Below are 22,982 nucleotides of genomic sequence, written 5' to 3' on the forward strand. Positions count from 1 at the left end.
TTTTTTTTTTTTGCCTGTCCCGTTTGGCTCTTTTGCCATCAGAATTGTTGTCTAAAGGCAAAGAAAGATGCCCAACGGATTTACTTTACCAAATTGACCATCCCAGCCTTGCCGTAATGGTCCATTTGATTCACCTTTTATTGTTTATTTTATTTTCACTTACTGAATACGGGACAGACTTGACTGGAGGAAAGAAGGGGAGAAAGAAAGAGGGAAAGAAAAATGATGGTCTTACCAAAAATAAATTATTTATTCTCAATGATCCCAACTAAACTGCCACAAGATTGGTTCAGATCTCTAGATTCATATATGTCCAAATTCCTTTGGAAAAATAAACCCCCAGGTATAAGCTTAAAAACAAGGATAAAGGAGGATTAGAACTACCTAACTTTCAGCACTACTTCTTAGCCAACAGGCTTCAGTTTATCTCAGGATGGCTAAAACGTACCTTCTTAGATGAGCCCTGGCTAGATGTAGAACAAGCACTTTGCAATAATCTAGAGATTTCAGACCTACCATTTATCAGCTCAAACATCCAACGACATGAACGCTTCAGAAGCATCAGCATCAGCTCTTCTCTGACAGCATGATGGGAGTTTCTAAAATTGACGGAGTCTTCATTAATCCCATGCAAACGTACACCTATCTGGAATAACCCTGACATATTACAAAAGTGGTAAAGGAGTCAAATACTTAGAACATATATTAGAAGGAACAGAATTTATTTCATTTGACAGACTAGTTACACAATATGGGATCAACAAGAAAAGATTTTTAGAATATCAACAAATTAAATCCATAGTAAAAAAGAAATTTAAACCCGGTCAAGTTGAACTACAGACACCACCAAGTGTGGTACAATTTCTTATTCTTAAAACCCCCCAAATTGCTTTCCAAAATATACAGAATGCTTTCTAAACAGATGAATCAATATCACTTCCTATTGCAAAATGGGAAGCGGATTTATCAGTTAACGTAGACCAAAACTTCTGGTCTCGGATATGCTTAAAAACCTTTAACTTAATTAGAAATCCCAATCTTCAATTAATTCAATACAAAATACTGGGACAGGCAACAACAACAACAACAACAACAACAACAACAACAACAACAACAACAACAACAAAAGAAAAAACAGTGGATAAAGTGCACTAATAACTACTTGTGGGCAAATATAAAAAAAATGGAATTTGGCACGTGGGGGAACCCATGGTTTTAGTTGTGCAGTTTGAGAAAAAGAATCAGTTAGAAATAAGTCACATATAGATTTGTGACTTGTCACATATAAAATATTTTTCTTTGTGTTGTGATAAACCTATTCTTTATTATTTAATAAGCTTAAATTCAAATTATTGGTGTCTATTACCCTTGATATAACTGTACATTGAAAGTGGGAGGTTAAATAAATCAGTAAGCTCAAAAAATCACCTGACATAGGGTGTGTAGGGTGGCATACGGGAATGTTTAAGTCACCAAGAATAAGAACTCTGACTTAAGAATAAGAATTGCTGCATTTTGGGGGGTCTATAAACAAAAATACAAAACAAACGAACAATACTTGACCTGCCAGCCCATTGTTCCTTCATTATGCAAATGTTCTATTTATAAGGTTGGGGAAACCTGCAGTCAGCTGAGACTGAGTCATTGGATGAGTGACGAAACATTTTTCCCACTGAAAACGCTACGTCATGATGAATGGAATCAACTTTTGGGGATTTACTTACCTGGATGATTGAGCATGCATCAAAACGAAAGGAACAATGCCAATAATCACAATGTTAAGAATTTTAAGTGCAGTAAAAATACCTAAGGAAACAAAAGGACACTTAAACCATTCCTTATTAAGAAAAAATGATAACTCCCCACCTTCAGCAGGCTTGAGAAAGATGGAGATCAATAAATTGTGCAGAGGAAGCAGCTAGATCTTGAACTTAGAAGGGCAATTCTTTTTTGTGGAATTCAGAGCAACCAGAGGAGGAGCACAACAACAACTGATGTGACTTAATTTAAAAATATTTGAATAAAGAGTTCATGGGGTTAAAGGTAGCTGATGCTTGTCATAAAGGTAAATGCCTATAATATCTTGCTATCGTGATTATAGCTTTTGTATGTATGTCTGTATCTACCCCTATCTCCTCCTAAGCAGATGGGTCAATCTGAACAAACCTTTGCACAAACATCATAACACAAACAGCAATAATTAAAATCTATAATTTAAAAAAAGATTTGTTTTAACTTATTCTTTTGATTTTCAGATTTATTTCATCAAGATATTTTAACCATCCCACTGTAAATTTGAGGGTCTCTGCTTGCATTTCTTTCATGTGTCACATTCAACATATACTGGCTGTACTTAATGGTTACCAAAATGTGTGTCTGCGACAGAACTGCACCGCTTAATTTTGTGTCAAATTGTATTTTTATTTGAAATATTTGGTCAATGCTAATCATTATTATAATATACAGAGGATGACTAAACACTATTGAGAGGCTAATAGATGGGACCATGTACTGTAAAATCTTGAACACAAACCACTTTCCCTCACCCAAAACACTGAAGGTGGGTCACGGATGGGTTTTCCAATATGACATTGACCTAAACCATATTGCCAAACCAACCAAAGAGTGGCTAAAGAAGAAGCACATTCAGGTCATGGAGTAGCCTAGCCAGTCTCCAGACCTCAGCACTACAGAAAAAGTGTGGAGAGTTGCTAAGCGACAGGCAAGAAACCTAAAGTATCTGGAGAGTTTCTGTAAAGAAGAGTTCCCTCCTGAGATTTGTGTAAACCTGGTGGCCAACTATAAGAAATGTCTTACTGTTGTGCTTGTCAGCAAGAGTTTGTCCATCAAGTATTAAGCCATGTTTTACTGGGGGATGAAATATTTATTTCACTCACTGACATGCAAAATAATTTATAACTTTTATATAATGTGTTAATAACGATCTCCCAGCTGTCTGCGTTTCAAATGAAAATTAATTACTATGAAGGCAGCAGCTTGAGGTTAAATGATCAGCCTGCAGGTAAATTTAGATCGACAGACAAGATGTGAATCCAGCAGGGTAGAATGTGTATTAAAACCAGAGACTTACATTTCCATGTATACATTCCATTTCCATTGCCTTTTGTATTTTCATTCCATGTAAACATATCATTATTACATGTATATATCATTCTGTTGTAAGGTGCCTAGCAGCAATATTTTTCACTTTGTGAGTTTATATAGTGGTATAATGGAGAATAACTAGATAAACTAACCATACATGTCTATGCCATGATTGAGCAAAGTAACCAAGGTATTTCTAATGATCAAGTGACCAGTGATGAGAGTTGTAGCATGAGGTAAGCATGGTTTAATGAACTTGGACCTGGTCAGCTTTGTGAGGAATTCAAGCGGGGTGACTCCCAACACTAGGGTCAACCCCAGAGACAGTTAACTTCAGGGTTGGTCATTGGCTGGAGTTACCATTGGGTCAAATAGACATTTTAATCTTGCTTAGCACCTCGACCCTTTTGACCAGTGAGACAGATCGCAGTGGTGGAATATATAATTTTTTTACTCATTCCTTCTCCTGTCTGGATGATGTCCATGGTTCTGAAGCACTAGGTGTGAAACGGTTCTAGGCATTAGGATTAGGAGCCTGCAGCCACGGTCTTCCTCATGGATTGATGTGACCATCAATGACTCAGATTATGTGTTTAGTGAAGGACCAGTCCATGGATGTGTGGTGATGGATTGTAAAATGCTTCTACAGAAAAGAAAGAGTCAGCAATAGCAGAGGATGGAGATCCAATGGTTTTCTCTGTCAAACAAAGGCATCCAGAACAGCCAGGAGGAGAGTTGAGCATTGGTACCAGCAGACTCTGCATGGCCTATGAGGCAAAATCTCTCTTTGTTTACAGAGTAGTCAACAACCAGAAATAGAACCACACAGTGGTTAACCACTAACAAAGAGAGTGTGTTTAAAAGTTAACTAACTGAAATGTTAGTTTTAGTATTAGTTTAAAAACTATTTTATTTCAAACTTCAAAACAATGAAAGGTAAGTAGAATTAATTGGACAGCGGCCCAGTAGCATGACATGACTGCCCACATGTGGCATGATTAAGGGATCCAAATAAAATGTTGCTAAAACACTGGTTGCAGTCTCCTCAATGGATATTTCAGGTTTCAAACCAAACTAACGGGTGTCTTCACTGCATTTTTTTTTGCCCACACTTCCCTCTGGTCTGCATTCGCAAGGAATACTGATGCAAAGGAGGTGCCAGTGAGGAAGTGCTCCAGGTGTAGTGATGGTGGATAGAGAGGCCAAATGTTTACTTCACACCAAATAGCAAAACTACCTATTGAGGTGATATCCTGGCCTGCACAGATACATATATAAACATTTCCTGTAGGTGCCCTAGAGGCAGCCAGATCCTCTGACAGAATGAGGGGCATCAGTGCATCATGGTCCATTTCCTGGTACCATTATTACCAGTACTGGGTAGCACTTCTCGCGTATTCAAAAGAGGTGTGAATGGTTGGTCTCAGTAGACACAAGATACTTTTACATTATTATACATTAAATCTGTACACCAATATGTGATATGGGAAATACAACCTGCATTTCTGTGTCACTTTTGAAGTGGGTGATTTGATTAGTTATTACTGAAGCATATCACAGCTCCATTTACATGCAATGCATTCCTTCAGTTAATACTGTTGTTAGTTTTGGAATTATTCTCAAATGGTACATGGCAATCTTATGTGCATGCAAATACTAATATTCAAGAGAAAGGTTTAAAAATTGGAGTTTATCATTTTGACTGCCGTTAACCCTGTTTTAGGAAAATGAGACTGAGCAGAAGAAGGCAGAACAGAAATACTCATCAAAAGAAACATTCAGGTACTGGAGTTGGCCATTGTGGGTGTTGAGGAGATGGGGGACCAGCACCCTTCTCCTGAATCAATTTCTCTTAGGCAACAGGAGCTAGTGCGCTTGGCACCCTCTCTGCAGTTGTCTTTAATTTTCTTCTTAGAAAAGCCTTGCCCAGCATCTCAAGAAAAAGGGTTTCCTCTTTTGCTTTTTCTGAAATACAGGATCCCAAAGAGATGTCTGTAGTTGCAAACCCAACACTTCTTAGGACTGAGTGTGGCTTAAATAAGATACAAGGGCTCCCTGGAGAAAGGACAATAATTACTGACTTCAATCAATTAAGGGTCTGTGACCTTTTAATAATTTGGCAGAAAGCATCGGCTGTCTGAGGTGGCCCAATTCCTCAGCAGTGTCAATATGACACTCAGTGTGGGATCTCACCAACAATGACATAAAGGTCATACACCCTGCTGTGCTCCAACAACTGAGCATCGTATAGATGAGACATCAGGCACATATCAGGCCACTTATTTTTCCTGGTCCAACATACAAATACAAGCACATGAAAATGAAAATTATGTGCAACCTGGAGTTGGAAAATTAAGCAACCAAAATAACTTCAGTAACTACATCCATAACATTAAGGCTGCCTCTCCACAGTATTCAAATATTACAGTTAGAATCACAGTGTAGTCTTTTGTGACTTATTTAGACTGCTTTCTTAGAACTTATATATTCCTCGTTCAATGAGGTATAACCCAGAGAGACAGGAGGAAAGTGACTTAACCAAAATTACCTGGATATGTTTTTTTTATGTTGACTTATTTATTTATGTATTTTTAATAAAGTAGCCTGGAATTTTCTGCGTGGCTTGAGTGCAAAGCTCTTTGGTGTGTGTCCTGTAACTGTTAGAACAGCTGCCTCACTTACATTGTATTTGAATCAAATTATCTTAAAAGCTTTCCTTCAGTTTCATTTTGTAAAACCTATCCTTTTAGTTCAAATCACTGACTAAGATGGCAGAACAATTTCTATAAAGGAACAACCTGTGGTGAATTAAACAAAATATATTGTTTTGTTTAAAAACATGTCGTCCTTCCATACCTACTGAAATCTTGCAACGCAGAAATTAAAAAAAACCCCCAAAAAAAAGACGATTATGTGGATAGCAACTTTTAGAGTGCTTGTGTTAATTCGTTTTAAGATAATGACGATAGCTATAGGAAATTTTAAATAAAAATAGCTAGTCACACATTTTTTTGTGATTTCACATCCGTTTTTATCTTTGCAGAATTTCTAACTCTCAGCAGGAAAGTTTTTCCTGACTGTAACTCTGTCCATCAAAAATTATTTTATTCCGTTGGGTCTTCCATTCCAGAGTGAGATAAGTGACTAGGTGGGTAATTAAAAATGTCCAACTTTGAGGCAGCTACTCATTCATTGTCTGAGAGTGTGCAAAACTAGCTGTTGGTGGTGAAGATAAGACAGAGATTACAAAGCTGGAAAGCAAATGAGGCCTTTTAGGCAGTTTTCTTTTCTATGTCTTTTCCTCTTGTGTGTGTAGGAAATGATATAGCTATAGAGGAGTTTTAAATATCTCAAAAAGCTGCATTCAAATATCATGTTCCATTTGATCTCTGATTTCGCTTTTACCTTTCACATCTGCCTTTCTTTCAAGATTATCACAGAATTTTTATTGTACTACAAAATTCTTAAAGTACTTTTAAAAGATCAAAGAAAACTAAATGAATATATACAAAATACAATGCTATTCCCTTAAAAGTTTTTTTTCTTTTGAAATAAAAAGTGAGACTGCATCTTCTATGCTTTTGTGTGGTCTCACAGAGGCCTTTAACAAATCAAACCCAAAACATTTTCTACCAACTTTGTGTTACAAACACTTTTAGCCACAGAATGCTTTTACAAAAACGTACAATTATTAAGTGGTTCAGCAGATGAACACACCAGTTTGATTTGTATGATAAGAGAAAAAAAACACTGAGGTCAAGCAACAAGCAAACAAAAAAAATAAAAATGTAGCCAAACAAATAACTTATTATCCAGCCATTCATTTACCATTGCAACTATGGCAAAACTAGGTTACTTTAAAGATGTGCAAAAAACTTCATATAGGGAATTTGTACAAACAAGCATTGCTCTTCTTATTAAATATAGCATTTTAATGAGAAATAGATTATTATATGAAACATTCATTTAAAATAAGCTGATAATGATCCCAAAAGAATAGCAAAATAAGTACATAGGCAAGGTATTAGGTGTAAAAATCATTATCAGACATATCCATGGATACATATACAATAAGCAACACTGTGGTAGCATAATGCCATACAAGAAAATGTGCTTGTTTTATGGATCTTGCAAGTGGTTCAAAACTAAATTTTAATATACACTTTGACAATATAAAAACAGTCATAAATGGTCATGATTCTAATTAGATACATAAGACATGAGTGCCCTGTACTTTGTGCTAATGTACTCAAATGGAGGGCCTTTTTGAAGTAGTCTTTGTATTCCCTTTCAATACTGTTATATTTTATAATATTGTTACTGTAGCAGAGCAATGTTACTGTAACAGTGTTCATATTTACAGATATATTGTACAGCAGGAGACAATAAATATCCACCATTACTTTGAGTCATCTGTTGTCTCTGTCTGGTGGTCAGCTTCCCCACATGCGCACACCTGACGGCGTAGCTGCCAGGAGGACAATAAAAGAGTATATTTCAACATGTATGGTCTTAAATTCTGAAAGTAATTCAGTGTCATTCTTCTGTTTAATATCTCAAAGTTTTACTCCAGGTCTAAACATGTTAAAGGGATCAATAACAGGCACTTAATAATAATAATAATAATAATAATAATAATAATAATAATAATAATAATAATAATAATGATGAAATGGAGACAATTCATTTGGATAGTCCAATAATGATGCTAAACAATCAAGAAATGTGTATATATATAGGGCCATTTTAGGGCATCACCTTGTCAGCCTCAGCTCTGTTTGATATTTGCCTAAAGTTTTCCACATGCATGAAAATATGCCAATGATGATATTCTCCTGACATCACTGACAATCATAAATGGATGCCTAGTCCATTGTTGCTATGTATGGGCATCTGGAATTATATGACTTAACTTCTTTTATACAGAAACTGAAAAAGTTAGATAAACCTTGGAGAACAGTAGACTGAATTATGGGATTCTGGTAAATTCTGATCATATGTGATTCTACTTGAGTTTGCTCTGAACACACCATTACCATGTGAACATGAACTAACTGTCCTAGTGCTACAACACGCAAATTGTTTTTATGACACAGCCTCGATTAATTCACCAAAACAGAGCAAAGGCTGACAAGCTGTGCTGTTGTTATCCAAACTTATACAAATCAACCTATTCCGCTATTAACAATTATATCTCCTGAATGTCATTTTAGTTTGTAATAATGCTTTATAGTCAGTTGTGATTTAAAAAAACAAAAAAAAGCACCTCCCAGGCAATAAACATGCTTCACAAGACTGGCAACATAATAAGAAAACATACGAGTAATCTTTGTAAAACAAAGTTAGATGAGATACTGATGCTATTCAAGTTGGAATTCTGACGCAGTGAAATCTGAAGCTGAGTAAGTGTAATGACATGTTAGTCCAGGGCTTGGTTTAGGAATTACACCTTCATTGTCATTGTCACCCAGATGAAAATCATAACTCATTACCACTGTCTACACTTACGACTGACCCCATAGACTAGTGTCATTACAATGTAAGAACCAAGTTAGGTTAAAGGAACATATAATTGAACTAAAGTACTAATACTGTTAAACTATCTACATCAAGAGACTAGCACATAAAAAAAATAATATTAATGTTGGCGGAACACTTGGAAAAATATGGATTTTTGACAGCTTTCTGTTTTTGTTTTGTTTTACAGAGTTTGGCTTAGATGACAGCAACTACTCAATGTCCCCTCCCTTTTTTTTTTTTCCTTTTTTTTTTAAAGTTTGAACTCCCGAAAATGGCCAGACCAACTTGGTTGTACAACATCTTTGTTAACAAACATCCAAGCAAAGGACTAGACCTACAAAAAGTTAACAGTAGTAGAAATATTTCATCATTGGATTACCCAAATAAAGTTTGACCATTAATACATAGGTAGTGTTTTATATTTCATTTGGATGATGAGAGTTGTTGATGCTTCCAGGAACATGCAAAAAATGTTATTGATTTCATATCGCAAAAGGAAAACAGACATTTATACACATGGCCATCAAAAGCGTACAGATTAAACACTGCCAAAAGGGTATTTTATACTTTAGTATTCAACCATTTCTTCATATTTTTCTTTTCTTTTTTTTCCCCCTGTGTAACAACATGAAAAATCAATGGCTTTACAAGACATTCCTATTCAATATAATATACACTCTCCTCTGTCAACTTCCCTTTTGCTGTGCTCTTATCTGAAATCAGCTGAGGGACTAAAACAAAAACATATAACTTGAACATTTTTTCCATGTGTTATGAAGTGAATAAAGGTTATGAACTTACTTTACTTTATGTCTACCTCAGGGAAGTGTATGGCTTTAAATTGTCTTGCAAACGTGCCTGAATGATGAATGCTTACATTTTGCTCTTGGTGCTAAAAAGCTCCACAAATCAGCAGTCACAACATGTACATTTTGCAAAGCTGTACAAAATAGCATTGATTGTTAAATCTTCAGACCACAATATTGCACTCACGCACCAGGAGGTACTGCCTTGTGGAAAACACAGCTTGAATTTCAAACACGGGAAGAAGCGCTCCAAATGCAAGAATTAGCAAAGACTGGAGTCAATCTCAAATGACACATTCAATTAACAAACAGCAATAAGCATCAAGCCAAATAATAATAATAATAATAATAATAATAATAATAATAAAAAGGATATACACAAGCGCACGCTCTCGCATACACACACATTCAACCACATATGTATATATAAACAGCTGGCTTTTGTTTTGACATGACTATCCATTACTGCCCTGCTGTGTGCCTTATGTGTCAGAACAATGACAGAGTGCCTCATAACTCACAAAGAGCAATGCAGATTCACCGTGGGTCTGAAATGTAATAAAGTCTATCAGTAATGTGTTGACTACTTACTCACTAGGGATACTTAATCCTTACAATGTATAAACATTTTGAATATTAAACTGTCGATTAGCTCATTAGCTAGAATGAAGTGATATCTGGTCTGCCCTTGTGTTATTATTATTTCTTTTAAAAATTTTTTTTTTTTCCTTTTTTTTCAATAAAGAATGGCAGTTTCAGATATAACCTTTGATCCCTCAGAGTAAAATCAAGGCCTCTTTTTTACCAGTACATAAATTTCATGTTTTTTGTTTTGTTTTGTTGTTTTTTTCTGTCTCTTTCTCATTTTAAGTTATTTTAGGGATTTACAGACATGCTGGGACAAATATGATACAGTCCATATAGTTGTTTCAGTATTCTTCTTTATACGCCAGAAAAGCTTTGCATCACTGCCTTTTCCTTTTTCTCTTTAAGAATTATGCTTACAAAGTTAATATTACATCAAAAGGCAGAAAAGGTCAAAAAATGAAAAAGAGAAAAAAAGTAAGAGTAATATACCCCCATAGTTCATTTGTCGGGTGTTTCTGTTAAACTTGCTGTCCTTATGTGAATGTTCAACAGAGTTTAGCAGTCAGGTGATCAGACTGTTTTAATATCTCTGTGCTGTACATGTCCAATGCATGATTCACTCGAATCATCTCGCTGTTGTTGAGCTTGAGCCTATGCTTTAGCATACAAGAGAAGAGGTCCAGCTGGGGTTTGCCAGGTGCAGAGGGAGGCGCTAGACGGTTTATCCGATCCCTAATGTCCAATAAGAGGAGCATAACAGATGAGGAGGAGTAAAACTGTGTACCTTGTGTGTATGACTGGTTAACCTGCTGCACAGCACTACGAAGCAAGTCTGCATTAAAGCGCAGGCTGTAACCAAAAACTTGGATATCGGAGATTTTTATGTAGATCTGGCGCTTGTTCGGGTCTGCGAGGTCCACCGGGCCCTGTCCTGTATCATTGCGGAGGCCAGATGGGACCTTGGCACGACTACGCAAATAAATGTGCACCGTCTCAAAGAAGGTCTTCCACCGGTTACCCAATACAAGAGTCCAGTTGAAGCACTGGGAGTTCTGCAGCCGTACCTTTTCCCAGCGTGGGTAACCATGCTCACCAAAGGGCATGCTCCAGCCTTCAGAGTGGCTACCACTAAATGGGTTGACATAAACAAAGAACATGGGGTCAATGCTGCTGTTTCGCATCTGGCAGATCTTCATTGATAAACCAATTATCATGTGGAGGTAGTCCATCCTGTTTTTGTTACTTTTGAGAGTCAGGGACATGCGCTTACGCCAGCGTGGGTCAAAGAATGTCTCTAGTCGGATCTCATTACTAATGAAAGTAGTATGAATGTACAAACGTGAATCCATTTTCTGTAACAGGTATTTGAGTTCCAAGTCCTGAAAGTCCAGATCAGTTTCAAAGCTGATGAACTGCTCGCTACGTTCTGAGTCCACATTCTGAGGTTCACAGCGACCACGATACAACTTGTAGCCCTTGTTGCATGAGCCACATTGTGAGATGTTTGCCAGGCTGCACATGGCACAGCTGTTGTTTCCACCTATGACACATGGTATGGGTCGCTGGCACAGTGTGACACCTGTGTGGCACACACACGTCCGTTGGCTCTCCAGGAAGGTCCCCCAAAACCCATTCTCATTGCAGTACAGGAAAGACTGAACCCTGTTGAGCCACTGCATCACAGATCTAAAGAGGCAAAAGACAGAAAAAAAAGCATAAGAGCATTAGCAGTGATCAGGAAATTTTAATCTCAATCTAGTGTGACAAGAACAGCGAAAAGAACGCACACCAGTAAATGCCTATAAAGTTAAAATGTATACATGTTAAATTCTCATCAGGAAAAGAAAGTATATTTTCTCTCCAACAAAAGGCCAGCATATTAAAGAGAACCCTGAGGAGTTGATGGAGTGAATGAGGCATGTGTGAGGCATAATTTCACCCTGGTAACTTGGGTTTGTCTTCCTCGGTAGGACTATTACTATTTTCACTTAATTTTGTATTACTGTTTGACTTCTACATTACATTTTCACTTGCTGTGATTAACTAAATGTACTTTTTTGGGTTGTGAAAAAGATCATTGCTAGAGTTAAAACAGATACATCCATAATATTAATTCCAATTGATCTGATATAAGACTAGAAAATGTGTTTGCTTTGCAGCATAATTTACAGTGCCTTGGGGTTGGATAGGGACATAATTTTTAGTAGATAGGGCCGGTTATTTCCCTTTGGTGGAAAGCATTGCTTGATATTCCTGTCTTGTCTTTGCCCCCATCAGACATCCTTCCTTGTCATCCTGACAGTACTGGAACTTCTTTTCTGACTGTAGAAGATGAAATCTGAATTTTGATTTCAGAAAGTATTGCTGGTCAAGGTTAGTTTGACAAGTAAATTATTTTAAGTACTGACAATGATATATGACATTGCCACAAGTGATACCATAACAAGAAAAGATCAACCAAAGAGAACAATGGAAGCACATACTTTGATTTCTCTATGATGAGCTCCAAACTGAGATATGGATTGATTGATAGACAGACAGACAGACAGACAGACTTTATGGCAATCCCTCATCAACATACAATGACACATAACATTTCTTTCCTGAAGAATGCTGTAGAGGCATGAACACAAAAGTAGGTGAATGGGTTAGACAAAGGTGAAAAGGAATAACAATATCCGGTCAAAATGGCAGAGTAAAATAAAGAATACCAGATATAACAAAGAATACTTCTGACTAGAGTCAGAAAACAAACCCAACAAAGACCATGCAGGTGGAAAACCCAGGATCTTCTTCAAAGCAGTGAATAAGCTTACTTGTCGTTGCAATTCATACAGCATACTACTTCCTTGATGATGTTTGGCTGAATTTTTTAAGCTCTCTTACTCACAAAATATTCTGCATGGTGCAAAAGGTTAGCTGAATCTGTGTTATTTTGATACGAATGCCTTTGTTTTCCTAAAATACTATACCTGTGTCAAAAATCTGTATAAACTCTACATTTGTATATCGGAAAAAGTCCTTAGTAACTCTTCATTTCTTCACATTTTGCTTCCAAGAAAGCAGTCTTGAGCAACAGTTCTCCAGGCTTCCTGAAGGTCTTTCAAAGGTTTATCTGTAGACATTGCCTACTTTTTCGATCAATTTAGTACTTGGACCTTTATTTTATGTACCAATTTCAGAGAAATATTTCACTTTGTAACTGTCTACAGGAGATGAACAGCAGCTATAAGCCATGTCCCTAAGAAATAGGAAAAAATCCAGCAAAGACACAGGACCTGAGAGATGCATCTGGCCCTTCAGCTGATCCAGCTACTGGTCGCTGAAGCCTCGTCAGAAATGGCCTCAGTGGAAGGGTGGCTGTCAAGAAGCCATTCTTCAGGAGGGAAACAGGGAGAAAAGGCTGAGGCATGCCAAATTACACAAGATTGGTGGCAACAGGTCTGATTCAAAGTGGAAATATGTAGAATGGTGGGTGTCTACAGCCATATGTAAAACACAGTGAAGGCTATGTCATGGTTTGCACCTCCAGGCAGCTGTTGTGATCTGGTGCTATATAAATAAAATTCAATTGAATCAAACTGAATGGCTTGGGGCTGCATTTCAGTCAGTGGTGTTGGGAATCTTGTCAAAAATTCCCCAACACCACAGAACACAAAAAAGCACCATCAGATTTTAATTCACCATTTAATACCATCTGAAAACATCTGACTGGCAACAGCTTCATTTTTCAGCGTGACATTGATCCCAAACATACTGCTCATGCAGTAAAAGCATACCTGGATAGATAAACACACAATAGAACAGTCAAGGATTGGCCTCTCCAGAGCCGGACCTCAGAATTAGCAGTGTGGGAACAGCTTGACAGAAAATGGAACAAAAGGTAGCTGACATTTAAAGAAGAGCCTTGGAATTTCCTTCAGGAAGCCTGGAGGACTATTTTTCAAAACTGCTTAAACATTAGAAAACTTGCCTAGTTCAGCTTGTGTTAAAAAAAACTGTACAACAATACAAACTCTATTTTGCCTTGTTTACGGTATTTTTCATGTATACATATTTCAATAAATTGTTCCAGGTGTTTCTTGTTTTCCAACCAAAATATAAACAAATGAGCGTTGGGTCAAAACTTTAGTACAGTATTGTATACTGTATAAACTCGTCATGTCAAATAAAAATCCTATCAGATATTCAGAATACCTGTAAGTATATGTTATTAGGAAAACAGATGTGTTCATTTTCCTGTCTTTGTATGTATAAATGTGTTTATTGTTTGGGTTTATGTAGCAAGCACTAGTAAAGGGACAACGCAGATTAAAATGTATTAAATTGTTTGGTAAGTTAATATTAACAAGTTTTTATTATCGTTACTTGGACTCAGAAACAAGTATACCTTCATCCTTTCAGACTGATTATCACCAGCTATAGATAAATATTCCCCTCTCCTTTAAGTTATATATGTATGTGTTATGTTTGCATTTCTGCACTATGAATGTTTGCATGATCCCAAATTAGATTACAGATTTTACTTCACCTTTTCACATCTAATCTCCTTTTCTCTCACTCCACCATATTGCAAAAAACACGCAGCCACAGCCTTCTCATAAATTACCGATCTAATATCACCTTTGTATTACATATTGGTATTTGCAGCTAAGATCCTGATATTAGATTTGTCTTATTAGCGTTAACAAATCTAATGGAATGATTTCCCTTTCTCCCTTTCTAATCTTTGTTTCACTGAGATACTTGTAATTTAATAGCATTAACTCTGCTGTCACATTGCTGTATTTCTTCTTCCCAACAACAGGTAGCACCTCATAATGCTCAATATTAAAAAGTAGTTTATGAAACTTTTGTCAGTAGCGTGTCATTTATTTTAATTGTTAACAGACAATAAAATGAGAATGAATGTTTAGTCATTTGTGATGTTTGAATTTATGCTTATTTGTTATATTTTATGATACAAATTTACATTATTAATTATATATTATCAGTTATAATCAGTGTTGGGCAAGTTACTTTGAAAAAGTAATTAATTATAGTTACTAGTAACTTCAAAAAAGTAACTGAGTTACAAGATTCTAAAAGTAATTAATTACTTGAAAAGTAACTATTGCGTTACTTTAAGAAAAATGTTTAACCCTCTGGGGTCCAGAGTATAATTGGCCATTTTTAGGTACTTTTGATTTGACCTCTACATTTCACCTTTAAAAACTATTTACTTTGCCTTGTTTGGTATCATTCTTTTCAGCACAACCTCACGTGTCTGAATTTACAGTTATGTTTTCATTTTGACATACTGTATTAACACAATTGATCTAAAATCAGGCAAAAAACATAAAATCCGAGTAGAAAGTTATATTTTTGCTGTAACAACCACAAACATGTTTAATGAATCATATTTTATAACTTTAAATGTAAATAGAAATTGTCAATTTTAAAATCCTATGCACAGGTTTTGCAAACAAAGTTGTTTGCAGCCATTTACCTTACCCCTTTTTAATAACCATTCAAACTGTTTACAGAACAATCAGCTGTTCTGCATCAATAAGATGCCACACAAATTATTTGTGCCACTCCAAAAAATAATTTATGTCCACTATAAAGGAGAACATCACAGCCTGATGCCTGCAAGTCTGACAGCAGCAGGTGTATCACTCCTGTTTCTACCTGGAGACAGCAGTCGCCTCATTGTTCTGACACACAACACAAAACTATCCACAACACTACACACTAACTACACAAGACAACACATTAACTACACACTCCAAACACGCTAAACTCACAAATCTCTCACATCTCCAAATTCACTCTCTCTCTTTTTCTGCTGTCTCTCTCTCTCTCTCTCTCTCTCGCCGTCACTCCTGAAACTTCCCCCTCTCCTTAAACAATGTCATGTTGCCATATAATTTTTTGATTGGTCGACATGGTGCATTTTTCCACCAACAGGAACGGGCTGTTTTTTGGTTCATTTGTTTTTTTAATTTTTTGCTCATAAGCAGAGAGTGTCTGCTAGCGCTGTCCATAGACAGTAAAAGTGACGAAACGATTGAGGAAAAAACGCCGCGTATATATTGTTTATCATGACTCTGGTTTTACGTGGCCTCTCAGCACAATTAAAAAACTGGTATATATCACCTTGTTGCTTTGTCATCTTGAAGTGGTCATGTGATTGGCTTACCACGACTACTTTATTCTTCCTCAGTCAAACAGCAGCACTCATGCGATTGTTTTACCCCCTAGCTCGAGGTGTTGTGCCAAAAAGTAATTGTCTGCCAGAAAGTGATAACTGCCCACGGGAGCGCGCGCAGCTGCTTAAGGCTGTAGCGTCCAGATTACTTACAGCTACTTCTGTGCAACTGATATAAGATGCGGTAAGCTGAAGACAGCTTCAACCGTCTGCTTGTTGAAAAATAGTAACGGACCGCGTTTTCTTGTTAGTAACTGTAACCGTGTTGTAATGATAGAAATAGTAATTAGTTAGATTACTCGTTACTGAAAAAAAGTAACGCCATTAGTAACACCGTTATTTGTAACGCCATTATTCCCATCACTGGTTACAGTGTATCAGGTATTGCTTCATAATCCTGAGAAGCGACAGTAACAATTACCTGAAGTATATTTTTTGTCAATTTTATGCATTTCACTGTTATTAAGGCTTCATAATGAAGATTTACATGGCATGACAAAGAACAAAAGTGAAGTCTGAATGCACTAGATAATCTTAAGCCATGCAGGGTTAAAAACCATTTACCATGATCTTTTCCTTAACCTAACCAAACAACTAAACTAAAGAAAAGCAAAAGTGAATCCTGTATATAAAAAAGAAATACAATAGTAGTGGAAAAAGCCGTTCCAGGTTTATTCAGGTTCACAGTCCAGCCACCCGCTCATATGCTTTTAAACAATTGTAAACTTTAACTTAATATCAGCTGAAATAATGTTTATAGGATTTGTTAACCTTTCGCAAACTATTAACGGTTAACCTTAATTTATCAGTTACATATTGATGATGGGTATTATCAAGGTTTACCTTCGTTACGCTGAATCATAGTTTGGTAAGGTTAAAAACATTCTGGGTTAAAAGCAAGCTTGTACAAATACAATTCTTTCTTCAGTAAAATATCTCGGAGGTTGATGAACACTACTCTCAAAGTAGAATAATGCAAAATAGCAAGTGGATCCTTCCCACTAGGGGTCTGATATACAGTATGAACTGGAGAGGGGACAAATGATCTCTCACAAGGGATGTGTGTTGCTGTCATTTCGAATCCCGATGCACCAGTTTTTCATCTCTGGAACCAAGCAATATAGTTTTTTTTCACATCTTCATCAACTCACAGCCTGACTGACATGAAGATGCGTTGGAACACATCTTAAACACACAGGCCTTCAACTTTGCCTCAGTCTCTTCATTGACTATCTGTTATAGTTTGACTGGAAAAAATGGAAGGACTGGAGTCCTTGTTGGTAATATCTTAACGGAAAGGAAAATCTTAATGTTGTACGTATATATGTACTGCAAATGCACACGGTTATAATAAAACCAAATAATTCCTTCATCTGATGCAAAGTTGTCTTACACAAGCAAGCAAATAAACATGCAGCTCTTATTTCCAGTGCCATCAGGCACTCTTGATGCATACTCCATGGACGGGGAAGCGCATACTGCAGCTCTTTGATAACACTTCAGAACAAACCTTTGCCAACTCTCACGCACAAATGTGGGTGTGCTCTTTTTCTGTCAGTGACAGTTGACAGCGGCTCATTTTCAGACCACTTAAATGAATATTTTACGGATTCTGTTTCCATTTATGTGGTGACATCCCCTACACATAACAGTTTTGGGGGTGTTTCATGTGGAAGCCAGGAACTTTGCATATTTTGCATAGTGTTTTCTGATATTTGCTAGAGTGGATGGTTGAAAATTCCTGGCATTTCATGCAGCGCTGACACAATGGCACATCCGCAGCAAGGCTCTTAAGCTGCAACTGCAGTAGGTGGTGACAGATGTGTGCAATGACCTATCAAGAAAACTCCCACAGCTATTTTTTCCCCCCCTTTTAGATTGCAAAGTGAAATACAAGAGTGAGGTAGAGTGTTTTCGGCATGTGCAAGCCTCAGCACTAAGTTGACTTGATGGACAGAAACAACAGAACCATAAGTTAAAATGTATAATGGATGTCATCCTCACTGTGCACGCTTCAAGGAGCACCAAATAAAACAGAACCCATACATCAATCCAAAAGGGAAATTTCCCTGAAAGATGTCACTCCTCTGCAAGATACATTTTAATATCTTCTTTTACTTTAAAAAAAGCAGATATCCCAAAAATGTTAAGACCAGAAACAGCACCTTAGGCTTGTCCGAGTAAATTCATAGCTAATTTTGAACAGAACATTGAATTAAGTTTTTTTTTTACCCACCTCTCCCTAGGCATCTGGTGGTTGGGATTGTGGTGACAGCGGATGCTGAGGCTGAAGAGCTTGCGGGCGGTGCGCTGGATCTTCAGTCGCTGCACCTCCAGGGAGCTCTGAAGAAGCCTGTAGCGGGCCTGCAAATCCCAGTCGCTGCCCCAGAGAAGATGCACACTGCTGATGGGGAGGAAATGAGTGGAGGGCAGCCTCTTCAGAAATGACTTGAACTCATCTAGGTGACAGAGAGGGAACCGTTAAAAGAACAAAAGTAAACAAAAAAACAGCTGGAGACAACTGTTGTTGTAATATTTGCAACAAAGTACGTTTTATAAGTTATAGTTTCCAAGTTTATATCTTCAAACGTGAGGTTTGACATGGTTTTTTTCATGTCTGTACTGTGCTTTTTGTACTTCGACTGCTGTGAGTATCTGAAGAGAAATGAGACTCTCAGCGCAGTAAACACCCTCTCACTCTGTGCTCCCCGACACCTTTTCAAGATTGCTGCCTCAACAAATTTGTTCCAACCAGTGGTGATGATTGTCCTTGTGTCCCTCTTTCTGCCTCTAAAAATTCTTGTTTGTCTCCTCCATAGACAACTGCTGTTTTCAACGATAGCTTCAATTTTTGGCAACAATGAGCATGAAGATGCTTGAAAAATACAAATGGACAAAAATACACATGGACAAAGAGGCTTTTATTTGGCGTGCTAATCAACTGAGTCAGTTAATTCAGATTAACTCATTGTTCATCCATCCTTAATACTAAGCTCATTAATTAAACATTTTAATTCCTACAGTTTAAACTGAATACAGTTCAAAAGTAGACGAACAACAAGAGCAATAATTTTGCATTTATAGTGTTTGTTAAAAATGCAAAAAGTTTGTTAAAGCTATAAACTTGATGCAATAGTCTACCATGAAAAGTATGACATAAATATTATTGGACACAGTTAAAAACTGCTCCACTCTGTTCGTGAACAACAAATCCCATATTCAAGAGATGCAGTTGTACAGCCGAACCCTCCTGCAGTCCTCCTCAAGACAGTTTAACAGAATTAACCACAGTTGAGAACCCCTTTTCAACCATTGCCGTGAAATGTCAGAATTTCCTCCACCCTCCGCACAGGCATATCAGAGCTCCTTTCCTCTTCTTCTTCAAAGAAGCCAGATTTCTTCTTCTCCCCTGTTTTGAACTTGCCATATCCCTCCACCCAGCTTTCAGAAATGTCAGGTACCTCCCTTTTCCTAGAAAAGCCGGGTGTCTCCAGCACTCAGTATTCAGATATATCTGATTCTCCCACCAAAAAACATCGCTTTTATTGAGTCACTCCCAATGCCAGTTTAATAGTTGCCAAGTCCTTTTATACAGGCTTCAAAGCCGTCAAGGACTCCTTCCTTGAAAGTGCTTCCACATAGTCCTTATCTTAAGCCATCCAGCACACCTTATCTAGAGATTAAAGCTCTCACAATGTAACCATACTTCACCCATTGTGCCATTACATTTCACTTTGTTGTTTTGTATCACATGTATTTTTCACCAGATTGTACGGATATCCTATGCCATTTGTATAAAAAAGTGAAAATAAAAAATAAAAATCTGAGACAATCAAAGAAAATCAATTGATGTGGCATTAGATAAACTAAACTATGTAGCAGGAGCTTGTAGATTTTAAAAAATGACCTTAAATTATACTCAGATGTAGCACTTTATGGTACTGTAAAAAAGTATTTCCCCTCGTGTTGATTTTGTAGTTTTAATATATTTGTCACACTTAACTGTTTCAGATCACTGGGTAAGTTTAATTATTATACACAGATAACCCAACTAAATTAAAATGTTTTTAATTCATGATTTTCATTTATCAAAAGGACCTAACAAGCCCTACATAAAAAACAAACAAAAAAAAAAATCAAATGTCCCCCTTTCTAGCCAGATTCAGACCTGATTACTACCAGCACGTTGAATCAAAGAGTCCAATATAACCTGTCAGACAAAGTGAAGTAGATTTAAATGTCTCAAGAAGCAACACATCATGCCACAATTTAAAGAAACAGCTGAGAAGCAAAGTCATCAATTTGAAAAGGGCTACAAGTCATTTCTAAGGTTTTTGGACTCAAGCAAACCATGATGACAGCCATTATCCACAAATGAAGAAATGATTCAACAAGAAAGATAAGAAAGAGACTGTGGAAAAATGGCATCCATGGGAGAATTCCAAAGTGAAAACCAGAAGACAAAGGCTCATGTCACATTTGCCAAAAACTCATCTTTAGGATCCCCAAGGGTTTTCGGAAAACATACTTAATTTTGTAAAAATTCATTTTGCATTTACTTGGGTTATCTTTGTGTATGTGAACATTTGTTTTGGATCCCATAGGACAAAGTTTACTTCACACTAAAACTGCACTTTGCAATAACTTGCGTATTGGCTCATTGCCTTCGTTTTATCTTCAGCCACAATAATGTCTGCATAGCCTATTTCATAAGGAACAGGTGTAACTTCGGGAATCACTGTAGCTAAATAAGTAGATAAACCAGTTTGGTCAGTGCTCTCACTCAGTGCTGAGGCAGTATATACCCAGATAAACTACCTACATACTAACCACATACAGGCATTGTTTGATAGCCTGACTGTTGTTTTATATCTGAAAAAAAAAACAAACTATTGTAAAATCCAAGCATGTATTGCATAATTATGTTTTTCTTGACTAAGTTTAATGAGAGAAATTCACTGAATACATTCAACTACAAATGCAGCTGAGTCTGAGCAATATCAACAAAGCAACAGTCACAGCTAAAATGAGCATAAGCAGAGCAGCTGCAGCTTTTCTCACAGCCAGTAATGTTATACTGCCACAGCTCTGTCTTTTGAAAGGAATGCTAAGCAATAAATGAATCGTGTAGTGTCACATCAGCTCTCTTTTCTATAGTACCTACAGAACATTTCCACAAACCAATGTTGGTGTACCATTTAGTTTAAGCAGCAGAATACTCCAGTGCTGCAAATATTAGCAGGCACTGAATGTGCCCTGTCATTACATTTACACATGCTGAATTATACAGATTGTCTATATCATATGTCAATCTGATGCTTTGAGGTTTTTGAACCTGTTCTCAAGCATTTATTTTTCAAATGTTTAGCAGAGGCCGCACAACTCTTTGTGCTTTGGTCTGAAAAGAAGTTATGTTCTTTTATTTGGCTTCTTCCAGTGTTCTTTCTTTTCAAGTACTTCTTTGAAGATGTACTGCACTCAGTGACCTTCATGACTAACATTAACTTACCCCTATGGTGCATAAATATATTTATCTGTTGCTGGCAGGTTGTATCAAGACACTTTTATTTCGTATTAATAATAGATATACATGGTGCCTTGCCATAAAACAATAAGGCACAATATGTGTTTTTTCTCTGCTGTGTCCAAACTTCTACTGCCGCCTTTGTGCCTGCATTTGCACTCACTTCTACAGACACCTTTACATTGTGTAATTAGCATCTGGTTACGTGATCATTTTGCTATTTACTGTCATTAAAAAAAAGAAGTCACAGTCCCATGTGAGTGTTTTTCTGATCTCCTCCTAAATGCATCGATTTAGTTGAGGATGAAGACTGATCATCAAGATTGCCAAGGCTGCTGACCCTTTGCAGCAGCATAATATAAATGTATGCTAGTTTTAAAGGTGCTCGTTATTTTTCATTAATATGGGTTTGGGGGGGGGGGTTGGAAAAAACACAGAGCTGCCTCAGCTCAAATTTTGATAAGCACTTCAGAATTAAAGGGGCGAAATGTATGACAGTTTGTCTCTCATAGAAAATTGTAAAACTGAACAAAACAAAAAAGAAGAAATTTTAAAAAGATTAATTTTTAAATGCATGGACATGAGATCTGATGATTCTTATCATATTTAGAAGGATATTCAAGCTTACCAGAGCTTTCAAAGTCTTTGTAGGAGGCTGCCCATGACTCATACATCCCCAGCAGGGTGTTCTCCATGATCTGGATGTCGGTTATAGGACAGTTGCATTGGGGATACTCCTCGGCACACTGACAGATGCATTGGTTGTTATGGCACACATATTCCCCCTCTCCATTGCACATAATGTAGCTCAGAGCTGACTGGACAAATTTCTCTTGCAGGTATTCTGGGAAAATAACCTGCAGGCCTGAAAAACAGATAAATGTGAAACAGGGGTTTTTTAAAAAACACAATGGGATAATAAATAAAATACAGAAGAAAATATAATAGAAGAAACCATCTTGAAAAAGACAATATCTAAAAATATGCTGAAAAATATGAGGTAAATGTTGTCTGTCATGCTGCTGTATCTTGAGATGTATACGGCATCTCTCCACAGACCAAGTTACCAGAAAAGAGGGAAAAAGCAATGAATTGACTGACTGCTCTAAGATTGCTTTGTGTCATAAGTACTCATTTATTTTTTCTAAAGGATGTGCTCCAGCAATCTTCTCTGTTCAGCTAGAACTGCTTGTTCTATGGTGGGTCGCTCACGATGACAATGTATAAATCCTTGATTTATGCCTGCTCT

At 36.9% G+C, this 22,982-nt stretch overlaps 1 protein-coding gene across 1 annotated transcript in view; it reads right to left on the reverse strand.

Moving 5' to 3' along the window:
• Positions 1 to 3,891: 3,891 nt before the first annotated feature.
• The window catches only part of brinp1 (bone morphogenetic protein/retinoic acid inducible neural-specific 1), a 127,527-nt gene continuing 108,436 nt past the window's right edge, over positions 3,892 to 22,982 (reverse strand). Inside the window, exons 6-8 of the mRNA XM_086300878.1 lie at positions 22,362 to 22,598; positions 18,446 to 18,668; positions 3,892 to 11,705 (exon numbers count right to left, since the gene is read on the reverse strand). Coding sequence (XP_086157004.1) covers positions 10,565 to 11,705; positions 18,446 to 18,668; positions 22,362 to 22,598 — 1,601 coding nt within the window. The 3' untranslated portion in view covers positions 3,892 to 10,564. The remainder of the gene's footprint in view (positions 11,706 to 18,445; positions 18,669 to 22,361; positions 22,599 to 22,982) is intronic.

The sequence above is a fragment of the Aulonocara sp. 'chitande type north' Nkhata Bay genome, linkage group LG7 (assembly GCF_057382095.1).
Source record: "Aulonocara sp. 'chitande type north' Nkhata Bay isolate Kocher_YH1m ecotype deep benthic linkage group LG7, A_spYH_male_GT1.1, whole genome shotgun sequence".
Classification (NCBI taxonomy): domain Eukaryota; kingdom Metazoa; phylum Chordata; class Actinopteri; order Cichliformes; family Cichlidae; genus Aulonocara; species Aulonocara sp. 'chitande type north' Nkhata Bay.